The 12,904-nt window shown below is 39.3% G+C and overlaps 1 protein-coding gene across 1 annotated transcript in view; it reads left to right on the top strand.

Annotated features, from left to right (window-relative positions):
* SLC24A5 (solute carrier family 24 member 5) overlaps positions 1 to 12,904 on the top strand; it is a 29,237-nt gene that overhangs the window by 5,131 nt on the left and 11,202 nt on the right. The window contains exons 3-4 of the mRNA XM_007935209.2: positions 12,393 to 12,476; positions 12,555 to 12,658. Coding sequence (XP_007933400.2) covers positions 12,393 to 12,476; positions 12,555 to 12,658 — 188 coding nt within the window. The remainder of the gene's footprint in view (positions 1 to 12,392; positions 12,477 to 12,554; positions 12,659 to 12,904) is intronic.

Here is a 12,904-nt window from a genome sequence, read left to right as displayed (position 1 = left end):
GTTGGGCAATCCTACTTCCATAGTGATACTGCCTCGGAAACCCAAGGAGGGGTCGCTATGAGTCGGGGCCGACTCGACGGCACATAACAACAACAACACATCCTACCTAGCATTTTTTTTCTCCCTGTACAGTAAAAAAAAATCACTTTTTGCTTTCACATTTTTAAACAATGACTCAACTAAAAGAATAAATTCATCAGGAATTTTGTTAATTTAAAAAAAAAAAAAGTGTTAGGGAGAGGTGGGGGGGGAGACTTCTAGCCCTGCAGAAGAAAATACTGCATTAAAACTTAGATTACAATTTTGTAATAATCTTAATTAAGTCAGTTTACATATCTTTAATAATAACTGCCATGATTCCAGTTGTAGAATTATTTGGATCCATCATCAGCAAAGGAGCTCTGGTAGTATAGTGCCTAAGGCACTTGACTGCTAACCAGAAGGCTGGCGGTTCAAACCCACCAGCCACTCCTCGGAAGGATGGTTGGGCAATCTACTTCCCTAGTGATACTGTCTCAGAAACCCAAAGAGTCGGGTCCGACTCGATGGCACACAACAACAACATCATCAGCAAACACGCCTTTTGCAAATGAATTATTCTTTGCCATGAAATAAAATACAGCAGCTCTTGTAGATACATGATTGATGGATATCCATGACACTGCCAAGTCTTCTTCAGCTGCTAAGAATTGATCCTGTTCTTGAGTATCGAAAATACTGGCAAAACAATGACATAGAAATAGTGCTAGCTCAATTCATTTTTAAATGTTTATAAATTAGCTGTCATTTCTCTTTTCAAGGTTTATCATGGATTCATCCAAATTATAACATCAACAATAAAAAACAACTCCTTTGCAATTTGTGTACACTCACAAACACTGGGCTTCAGAACAATCGTAAATGCTTTGCATTTTCCCATAGTTCCTTGATGAACATTGATCTGTAATAGCTCTGCTTATCTTATCAACAATTATTAATACAATCCTCAAAACAGTTTATTTGAGCATTCAATAGTATGATTTGATGCTGCATGTATATATCAGTTATTTATTATGAGACAATTATAGGAGATCAAGTGTGGTAGTTAAGATTATGTGTCAGCTTGGCTGGGCCTGGTTTTGAGTGTCTGGGCAGCTAGATGTAGTTATTCCCCATGGTGAGATGGGTAATCAACTCCCTGGTGGAATCTACTGGAGCAGCTGAGTAGCTGCCTTCGGGATGTGGCCTGCTTCCAGAATATAAGAAGCGTTGAGAAAGGTCTCTGCAGCTTTTGGCATGCTTGAATCCTGCATGTAGCCGAGTCATTGTTCAGTAGCCTGCCATGCTGTCTGCTGATCCTGGGATTCTTAATGAACTTGAACAATGGCCTGCTGTGTGATTTGGTAATATCAAGACCGTGCCTTTTTACTTGTCAACATTGGGTTTGTCAGCTGCCTGAGTAATGAAAGCCTCCAGCTTCAGTGGGCCAGGAAAAAGAGGCAGAGGTAAAGCCCAAGGTCCAGGGGCTTTCCCCAGCCCCTAGAGCTGGCACTTTGAACTTGGATTTCTACCCCCAAAACTGTAAGAGAATAAACTGTTTGTTAAGACCATCCACCTGTGGTATTTTCTGTTAGAGCAGCACAAAGTAACCAAAACATCAAGCATAGTGATCAATGTTATGTATACAGAGAGTTTCATTAATCTTCATAAAAACCAAACCAAATGGAAAGTACTAGATCTGTTATACTGATGAGAAGACTGAGGCTGAGAGAGGGGGTAATTGCCAAAGACCACACAGCCAATATATAATAGAGCCCAGTCTCTCTAACGCCACAAGCATGTTCTTAACTGCTATAACATAAAATTTTACAAATTCTTGTTTGAGATTAGTAGCAGTAGAATGGTTCTTTCAGGAAAACTGTTCATTTGTACAATCTTAGACAGCATTTTCTCTGCAAAGGCACTGAAAATTTTGATTAAAAAAAAAGAAGAAGGATGTATACTAGAAAATAAAGAGAATCTACCAAGTTACTTGGGAGCTCTGGTAGCATAGTGCCTAAGGCACATGACTGCTAACCAGAAGGCTGGCGGTTCAAACCCACCAACCGCTCCTTGGAAGGAAGATGGGGCAATCTACTTCCATAGTGATACTGCCTCGGAAACCCAAGGAGGGGTCGCTATGAGTCAGGTCCGACTCAATGACACCGAACAACCACCACCACCACCAAGTTACTTAGAAAAAAAATCAGTTTAGACTGCTGGCAACATACGTTGTTGTTGTTGTTAGGTGCTGTCGAGTTGCCTCCAACTCACAGCGACCCTATGTACAGCAGAACAAAACACGGCCTGATCCTGTGCCAGCTCACAATCCTTGCTATACCTGAGCCCATCATTGCAGCCACTGTGTCAATCTATGTTGTAGAGGGCCTTCCCTTCTTCATTGACCCTCCACTTTACAAAAGCATGATATCCTTCTCCAAAGAATGGTTCCTCCTAACAACATGACCAAAGTAGGTGAGAGGAAGTCTGGCCATTCTCGCTTCCAAGGAGCATTCTGGCTGCAGTTCTTCCAGGACAGATCTGTTAGTCCTTTTAGGAGTCCATGGTACTCTTAGCATTCTTCTCCAACACCACAATGCAAAAGCATCAACTCTTCTTTGGTCTTCCTTATTCATCATCCAGCTCTCACATGCATAAGAGGTAACTGAAAATACCCTGGCTTAGGTTAGGCACACTTTAGTCTTCAAGGAGACATCTTTGAATTCTATCATGTGATCTCCAGTGTTATTTCTATCACCAAGGCCATATTTTTCCAGCTACCAGTGACTCTTCTTTGTTCCCAACTTTTGTACTCCAATCACCAATGATAATCCACACATCTTGTTTGCATGTTCAGTCAATTTCAGACTGCAGAAGTTGGTAGAAATCTTCAATTTCCTTTATCTTTGGGTTTGGTGGTTGGTACATAGATTTCAGTAGTAGTAGTATTAACTGGTCTTCCTTGTAGGCACATGGATATTATCCTATCACTGACAGCATTGTACTTCAGGACAGATCTTGAACCAGTCTTTGTGACAATAAATGCCAGACCATTCCTCTTTAAACAAAGCCAGCAACATATTAAAAAAAAAAAAAAAAAAAACTCACTGCCGTCGAGTCAGTCCTGACTCATAGCAACCCCTTCTTGGGTTTCTGAGGCAGTACTCTACGGAAGTAGATTGCCCAATCTTCCTGCCGAAGGCAACATATAAGAGGCTGCAAATTCATGTCACAGACATTTACCCTTAATGATTCGAGTCCCAAATCTAAATATAATATCTAAGATGTACATGAGATCATAAAATAGAATACTGTAGTACGATTGGCAGGTCTATGTTCTATTCAAAAGGAGGTCTGGAGGCGCAGTGCCTAAGGCATTTGACTGCTAACCAGAAGGTTGGCGGTTCAAACCCACCAGCCACTCCAATGAAGGAAGATGGGACAATCAACTTCTGTAAAGATTTACCATCTTAGAAACCCAATGGGGGTCGCTATGAATCTGAATCAACTCAATGGCAGTGGGGTTTATGTCCTATTCAAAGGAGTTCTGGTGGCACAACAGTTAACCACTTAGCTGTTAACCAGAAAGTCAGTGGTTGGGACCTACTAGCAACTCTATGGGACAAAAGATCTGAGGATCTGCTCCCATAAAGATAACAGCCTAGAAAACCCTGTGGGGCAGTTCTACTTTGTCCTACAGAGTTGCAAAACCAAAAAAAAAAAAAAAACTCACTGCTGCTGAATCGGTACTGACTCATAGTGACCCCTCCTTGGGCTTCTGAGGCAGTATCTCTACAGAAGTAGATTGCCCAATCTTCCTTCCAAGGAGTGGCTGGTGGGTTTGAACTGCCACCCTTTTGGTTAGCGGTCAAATGCCTTAGGCACTATGCCACCAGAACTCCCATAGAGATGCTATGAGTTAGAATTGACTCCTATCCATTCTTCCCTGTCACCCCCTCCCTAACCAGCGGCAATGGCTCATTTGATCAGCAGTAGGCTCTTTGACAAGGTGAAGACCAGAAGAGACTCACTGAAGGTGGTAGAGTATCAGTGTCTCTTGTCAATGTTAGCTGGTCTTAAATCAGTTCTCAGCCAAGCCAGTGCTTTTTCTTTTTCTTTCTGTAAGGATATAGATTGGTCCCCTAGAGCTGCCACCACCTGAGACTTCTAGAAAGGGGTTTTCCCTTCTCCTTGCCCTACTAGTGACTGTAACAGTCACATAGCCGCCTCTCCAAGTTTCCACACTGGAAAAGCAAGCACAACCCTTTATTATACTACCTGAGGTGTTTTATTGTCATCTTAACTGTGCAAAACCAGGAGGAGAAAAAGGTTTTGCTATATCACCTTTCCCTTTTTTTTTTTCCTCCAATTCTATCTTCTTTTTTGCCATTTGAGGTTCTACAGGAAAAAAAGCTAAACTTTGAACATACAGAACTGAGGTGAAATTAATCCATATTATAGAGAAATGAAAATCACACTCTAGCTGTTTATTTTACCTTTGGACATGAGATATGGCTTCCTGGTGAGAAACAGGAATTCTGGGAAATGTGTCAAATGATGTGATCAGAGTGGGAACATTGCCTGAGACCAAGTTGAAGCTAAGGAAGTTAGCTAAGGGGATCATCCTTATCCCCACCTTTTGCTACTCTAGATTCTTATTTGGATGAACAGGTATGTGGGGTGAAAGGAGAGACACAGAGAGAGGAAAAATGGCAGAGGAAAGAGAATCAAAACCAAGCCCACTGGCTCATGGTGACCCTACAGACCAGAGCAGAACTGCCCCTAGGGTTTCCAAGGCTGTAAATCTTTCCAGAAGCAGACTCCCTCATCTCTCTCCTGCAGAGCAGCTGAAACCGCTGCCCCTCTGGTTCACAGCCCAATGCTTTAATCACAGTACCACCAGAGCTCTTTGGAGAGAGAGGATTCCAAATGATGACAAAGAAGAAAGGGGAGCCTCCGTGGTCTCAGGTCATTCACATCAGCCTGACTTATGAATATCTGTCTAAAATTCCCATGCTTGGTTTGTAAAGTTAGTCACATTACCTTGTCCTCATATTTGGCAATGTTTGCTGGAGGCTTTTTTCACCTTTTTTCTGTATCTCTATGTTGACATACTTGCTGAATGGTCTATGTCAGTGCTGAGACTCCGTGGAGGGCTTAGAGGTGGGGAAGAACACTGTTGCCCTGTGCTATCATGCCACATTACTATAGTGAGATGGGTGAAAGGGCCAGCCCTGGAACAGACACAACCTTGGTTCAAATCCAGCCTCTACCACTTAGCAGCTCTGTGATTTTGGGTAAATTGTTAACATTGGAAATTCCTCATCAACCTCAGCTGTTAAACAAGGACAATAATCTTTAGTCCATAGAGCTATTGTGCCAATTACCTGAGGAAATACAAATGAACAGCTAACATAAGTACCTAGCATATAATAAACATTCACTAAATATTTATTATATAAAGACACATTTAAAAGATTAGAATCCTTTACTCTGCAAAGATGAAAAATCCACAGAAGTATGTTTGGGGCAAATACCAAATCTAGGCTATAAAGCTTAAAAACAAAATTTAAGGCAAATAAAAGCAAGTACTACTTCACAAGATACTTCATAAATTGATGCAGTCTATTCTTTAATTCAATCAAATAATCCATGAGGCAAATTTATACTTTAAATATCCCTGGAATACTCTGGTTAAAGTTTTTTTTATTTCTTTTACGCTAATATCTATTATTCTATTATTAGACTTCTTATTCTATTTTTAGCAATATTTTATCAGTTTAAAAAGTGATACGTTTAAAGAGAGGGGCTTAACTCTTTATATAGTCCAAACAGGATTCTATTTTTCATCTCAATAAGGAGTTCATTTTTAGATACACGAAAGTTTCAGAATAAAGCTACAACAAAGTGTCTTTTTGGTACACAGTGGGGATCACCAATATTACTGAACGACTGTATAGAGCAACTTTCTTGAAATTTTTCTTGAAATTCCAAACAGCGCTTCAGATTCATTCCTTGAGCCCCCGGAGACCACAAAAACCTACCCATGAACCTTTTTTTTTTTTCTTTTGGCTTATATACTATTCCATTAGAAATTCTAATCCCTCCACCACACTGATACTTTTTAGTTATACCACGTCTTAAGTGAAAATGATCTTAATAAGGTTGGTAAAATGTACTTTTTACTTATTTATTTTAAAAATTATTTCTAATCACTCTGCATGGAATTAACCTTTGCAAAATTCTACTTTGTTTCAGAAATAGACAATAATAGAGAAATGCAAGTTTTAACTCCAGATAGAATTGATTCTAAATTGATAAAATTGGAAGAGAATCCAGTAATTGAGTATGACATTTGGATAGCCTACAGTTCCAGAGGATTGTCTGATTCTTAATCCTCATGAAATTTACAAAGGTAAAAACCTTCCCAAAACATAAAGAATCTAAGAATAGTGCTTCCTCCCTGTCACACTAGCACTCATCCTCCTCTTAAGAGCATTTTTAGCCTTTTTCTTTGTTTTTCTTTACTCTTTGATCAAAATTGTGATCCTCTTGGACTGCACCTAAATCTAGACCACAAATATTGACCAAAATAAGAGTTAAAGTCTGGATATTACCAATATGCTTTTTCATGAACAGGCAAATAATAAAGTTTTGCCATCTTTTCAGAAGCTCTGGTGGCATAGTGCCTAAGGCATTGGACTGCTAACCATAAGGCCACGGCAGTGAGTTTGGTTTTTCGGATCAGCCATCTTTTCACTTCACATCACCCACGTGGATAACTAAAAGGCAGCTTTGGTGCCAAAAATATGTAGGCTTCAACCTCATCTGTGCACTAACTTCACCTTGGCCAAGTTATGTAGAAAGCCAAGTAATAGTGAGGTTTGAAGATAAAGTAACTCACATATACTTTCTAGGATAGGTTAAGGGCGGCAGGTGGATGTACATTTAACATTATAGCTGTTAAATTGAAGGGGTACTTATTTTTCAGTGGTATCAGGGCTTTAAAAGCGTTATACAGGGTTTCAGAATTTACTCCTTCATAGCTCAGACAAAATATGAGGTGGCAAGTATAAGGTAATGAAATTGTTTTTATTTACTGTTTAAAACATCAGTCTATACATGTAACTGTGGTGTATTATTGGTAGGCTATGCATTTATTCCAGTGATGCTGACTTTACTCCTAATATTTCTAAAAATACACCTGAAGTTAATTTCAGAGACAGTTTTGCAAATCATAGAAAACAAAGATTACATGCCACACTCGATTTTGGACCCTACTCAGTAGGACTACACATCAGTCATTAAAGTAGAATCTGAGTAACTTTTGTCTTTCCAAAATTCTGATCCATTCACAAAGCATGAAAATTTGCCACTATTGAAGATTTAATTGAGTCAAAGAATACCAAATTTGATAGAGCCTATGATTATCACTATATTAAATGTGTATTGAAAAAAAGGACTGAAAATACATTGAGATGATAGCAGAGGTTAAACACAATGCTACAAGCCTGAGTGACTCTTCACTCTCTATTTTCTCCCTCCATTTTCTAAATTTTCAATGTTTGTTTCTTTAGTATAAATGGAATAAATTTAATAATTTATTGTGTTGATCTGAAGGCAAAGAATTCAAATTCTACATTTCGAGTAAGGATTGATAAAATTAGAATATACCTTTGTTGTTGTTGTTATGTGCCGTCGAGTTGGCCCCGACTCATAGCGACCCCTTCTTGGGTTTCCGAGGCAGTATCACTACGGAAGTAGGATTGCCCAACCTTGCTTCCGAGGACAGTGTAATCCAACCCTTTACTTTGCAGATGGCAAAAAAATGGAGCTTAAAGAGATGACTTGGTTAAAGTCTCCTACCAAGTCACTGGTGGGGCCAGAATCCAGGTTTTAGTTGAATATTCTTCCCACTATACTATAGCTCCAGGAGTGGGTTTTCACAAACTATTACATACTTTCCATCATGATATCACAGAAGAGAAAATATTTAAGAAAAAGTGGGGTGAATTTTAATAATCAGCTCATCGCCGTGTAGTTGACTTTTTTATATAAATACTATGATCACATTTGAACCTATAAAGAAAAGTCAACTTGAACATTTCTATTATAACCTGAATGGAATGTTATGATTCCTTTACAGCAATAGTGGGGGGACAAAACTATAACAGAGTAACAGCTGGCAGGGGGTGGGGGGAACAGAACAATTTTTCTTTAATAATGAACTGTAGCAGAGAGAAATGCTACTCAGGAAACTCTATAGGGCAGTTCTACTCTGTCAGATAAGGTCACTATGAGTTGGAATCCACTTAATGCCACACAACTATCCTCGTGACTTTGAGTTACTTAACTTCTTGAATTTATTTCATCTGTAAAAGGGGACTATCACCACTCACATCTGTTTAATTAATAATCTATGTATACGAAAGTGAATTATATACCATGAATGTAAGATATTTACATCATCTGTAAAGTAAAAAAAAAAAAAAAATCAGTCTGCCTTATCTTGTTCTACTTTTACCTTTCACAGTCACCAGAGCCATCACAAAGTTGTCATGAGATAAGAAGAGCTATCAAGTGCTCTAAACAGTAAAGCAATGCTAGGCTATGTCAGCTACGCAAATCACCACTTCTCTCCCTTCATCAGTCACTGCAGGTGGATGTTCATCAAGTGACATGACCAAAGGTGGACACTGAGGAACAGAAGACCCAATTTCCATTCCAACAAGCCTGAGAGCACTTTTCACGATGGAGACTTAACAGGTGGCAAAATAGCTCAGACTGGAGATGGCTAGATCTCCGAGATCAAATAGTCTCACAGAGATAAAACAGATAGCTGAGGCTGGTATCATGAGCAAGCAGCATCCTTAGTAACTTTCCAAGCAGTGCCTACATTTTCAGAATGAAATCCAAAGCCCTTCCTTGGATGCACATGGTCTTATATGAGATGGCTGTCTAAGCTTTGATCTCTTCACCTACAGTTCTCCCTTCACGCACTATATTCCAGACATGCTGGCCACCTTGTTTCTCAAACACAGGTTGGCTTCTGCCTCAGACCCTTTGTACTCTCTCACTATGCCCATCATACTCTTGCCTCTCCCTTACTTCATGGTCTTTAATTAAGTTACTTTCTCAGGGAAGTAATTTCTGGTTACTCAATCTAAAATTTCAATCCTTCCTCCATGACTTTTTCTCTCTGCTTTTTGTCCTTGCTACTTATCTCTAACATTATACGTATTTTGCTTATTTGTCATCTTTGTGTTTTCCAACACCACACTGTATTTCCAGCACATAAAAAAGTGTCTAGCATAGAAGGTACCCGTACCCAGTAAACGTAATAAATAAACGAACAATAGCCAGCTCAACAGTCTCTATTGCTGGTTAACAAATCACCCCTCAACACAGTGGCTTAACACAACAATCACTTTATTATCTTCACAGCCTTGAAGGTGACAGGGCTCAGGTCAGCATTTCAGCTCAGAGCTTCTCATGCAGTTATAGTCAGAGGACAGGGTTGGAACCATCTGAAAGCTCACTCTCTCATATGTGTGGCACATGGTCTGGAAAGACTCAAAATCTGGAGGCTGAAATGGCAAGGCAGGGGAGGGTCCTCAGGCATCTCTATTTCTATACGGTCTCTTCCTAAGGTCTCTCTAAGACTCAGGGTTTCAAGGTAGCCAAACTTTTACCTGCTACCTTAGCAAACGTTCCAAGAGAAAACCATGTGGGGATGTTGTTCACTTTTTATGTCCCAGCCTCAGAAATCAGTGTCACTTCTGCCATATTCTATTAAGCAGCCACAAAGAATCACCCAGGATTATGAAGGAGACTGACGTCTTTAAAAACAAACAAACAAAAAAAAAGGAGAATGGCAAAGTTCTGGAATAGCATGTGGGATGAAGATTGTTGTAGCCATTTTTAAAAAATGCTATCTACCACACCAAAAAACAGAATAAGATCAAAGATGTTCCAGCACGTTAAGTAGAGAATGAAGTGGCAGAGAATATGGAGAGAACCTTAGAGTGGCAACAGGTATTGGGTCCCACAAGTAAGTAAAAATAAGGAAATACTGAGAAGTTACAAAGGCTCAAGTAAGGACACCAAAGTTTGAAGGTCTATTAAGACAAAAGTGTCAGGAATCAATAGGGTACAATAAACAATAAACAAAGGATTGGTATCAAGACTTGGAAATCTAAATTCTAGTTCTTTCATAACTTTATGACCTAGAGTAGATGACTGAACCTCTAGTATGCTATTTCTATCAGCTAGTTCAGCGTACCATTAAACCCTGATTGGAGAATTCTGATTTAACCTTGTCTCAAACTTCCCAAAGCAACTCATAGTAGTCTATGCAATGGCTTTCTCTTTTCATTCCCATAGTAGGTACCCTAGCTCTAAATGTGACAGGCAAAAACGTTATCAAGTCAATCATTGAAGTTAATGGATTTGCATGTTTCTAAGACTGGGGGTCATAAATATTTGGATAAGCAAACAAACAAAACACCCAACTCACTGCCATCAAGTCCATTCTGACTCATAGCAACTCCCACTGGGTTTCCAAGGCTGTGAATCTTTATGCAAGTAGACTGCCTCATCCTCCTCCAGCAGAGGAGCTGGTGGGTTTGAACCACTGACTTTCTGGTTAGCAGCCAGAGCCTTACTCACTGTGCCACCAGGGCTCCTCAACTATTTGGATAGTGGTATTATATTTCCAACTCTAGAGCAGTGTCTTAATGGCTCCATGTTTTAATCAATAGACTCTACTTATACAATATTAAATCTTACTTGGATTTTAATTAACTGATTTCTTAATTTGTATTGATGTTGTTGAAATTTCAAATGTTTTGTAAATCAGTTGCTTAACTTAGTTTCATCTATAGTAGAGTGGGTGCTGAGCAAACAATCTGAGAAGCTGGACTACATGACTGAAGCATCAGGATTAGAAGGAATCCTAATTAACTCATTAACCTATGATATGCAGATGACACAACCTTGCTTGTTGGATGTGAAGACAACTTGAAACACTGATGAAAATCAAAAACTACAGCCTCCACTATGGATTACACTTCAACATAAAGAAACCAAGCATCCTCACAACTGGACCAGTAAGTAAAATCATGATAAATGGAGAAAAGATTATGTCAAGGATCATTTTATTTGGATCCACAATCAACGCCCACGGAACAGCAGTGAAGAAATCATACAACATATTGCATTAGGCAAGTCTGAGGCAAAAGACTTCTTTGAAGTGTTAAAAGGTAAAGCCATCACTTTGAGGATTGTGTGATCCACCCAGGTCATGGTATTTCCAGTTGTCTCATATGCATGTGATAGCAGGAGCTTTGCTGGTGTAGTGCCTAAGGCATCTGACTGCTTATCAAAAGGCTAGAGGTTCAAACCCACCAGCCGCTCCTTGGCAGAAGATTGGGCAATCTACTTCTGTAGAGATACCGCTTCGGACACCCAAGGCAGGGTTGCTATGAGTTGCAATCGACTAAAGGCTGTGAGGTCCCCCCCACCCCCAGCAGGGAGGGTGGTACGTGAAACCTGGAGGATGAACAAGACCAAAGAATCGAAACCTGTGACTTATGGTGTTGGCAAATACTGAATATACCATGGACTTCCAGAACACATAAATCTCCTGTCTTGGATAAAGTACAGCCAGAAACTCCTTAAAAGCGATGGAGAAACTTTGTCTCATATACTTTGGCCGGACCAAAATTATCAGGAGGAACCAGTCCCTGGAGAAGGACATCAGTCTTAATACAGGGTCAGTGAAAAAGACATCGACTATGAATTAGATGGACTGAGTGTCTGCAACAGCAGACTCCAAAGATACCAATTCTGAGGGTGGCACATGACTAGGCAGTGTTTCATCCTGTTGTGCATGGGGTTGCTAAGTGACAAATGACTTAATGGCACCTAACAACATTAAAGACTACTAACACTCATGGTTTCCCCTTTTCAACTTGGGTAAAGATTCTCAAATTACCTTTACTTTTACTTTCTTAGCTCCCACTGAACTGTTTAAATCATGCTATTGATACAAGTCCTACAACTAGAAAGAAGTCATTTCTCTCTTCCAAATAATCATGGCACTCAGGATACCACGAGGGTGTAGCTGCATAGTTCCTCCCAAGTTTCCTGGCTTTCTCACCCTTTCCACAGAAATGTGAAGTAATGAACTCAAAAAAGATGCTGGATTCCTTTCTATTTTTAACTTGCATGGCTTTTTTTTTCCAACTTACTCAATATTACTGTTTTTAAAGTGAAGCTGTTGCTTTGAATAGCTATTGTATTTAATTTAGTTATAAAGACATTCTTTCACGTATCACTTTACCAGGCTTAACAATAATTTCATTTGTCTTCAGCCTTTGGATTGTCTCAGGATGTTGCAGGAGCAACTTTTATGGCAGCAGGTAGTTCAGCTCCTGAATTAGTAACTGCTTTTCTAGGTAAATATTGCTCATTATATTTTTTGCTTACTTGATGTACCTTCAAGTCAACACTAATAGCTACCATACTGCTCTTAGGTGTATTTGTCACAAAGGGAGATATTGGCATTAGCACCATTCTTGGATCTGCAATTTATAATCTCCTTGGCATCTGTGCAGCTTGTGGCTTGCTATCTAACATGGTATGTAAGAAAACTTTATTCAATGCAATTTATTATGATGACAAATTGTAAGAACAATTGTTTATAGTCTGGAAGAAAAAAAACAAGACAGCACTAATGTGTTCAATCAAATTTATTAACCAGTAGGAAAACAAGAGTATTCAATTTAAAGTTCACCCACAAATAGCTTTTGGTCTAATTTAAGAAAGTCAGTGTAGCTTTAGAAACACAACTTTTCTTTAAAATTCCTTTACTTTTCTCTAAGCA

Source organism: Orycteropus afer, unplaced genomic scaffold (genome assembly GCF_000298275.1).
Source record: "Orycteropus afer afer isolate SDZICR_OR568_19922 unplaced genomic scaffold, OryAfe1.0 scaffold00026, whole genome shotgun sequence".
NCBI lineage: Eukaryota > Metazoa > Chordata > Mammalia > Tubulidentata > Orycteropodidae > Orycteropus > Orycteropus afer.
The sequence above is the reverse complement of the archived record's forward strand: the minus strand, read 5'-3'. Positions and strand labels throughout refer to the sequence as shown.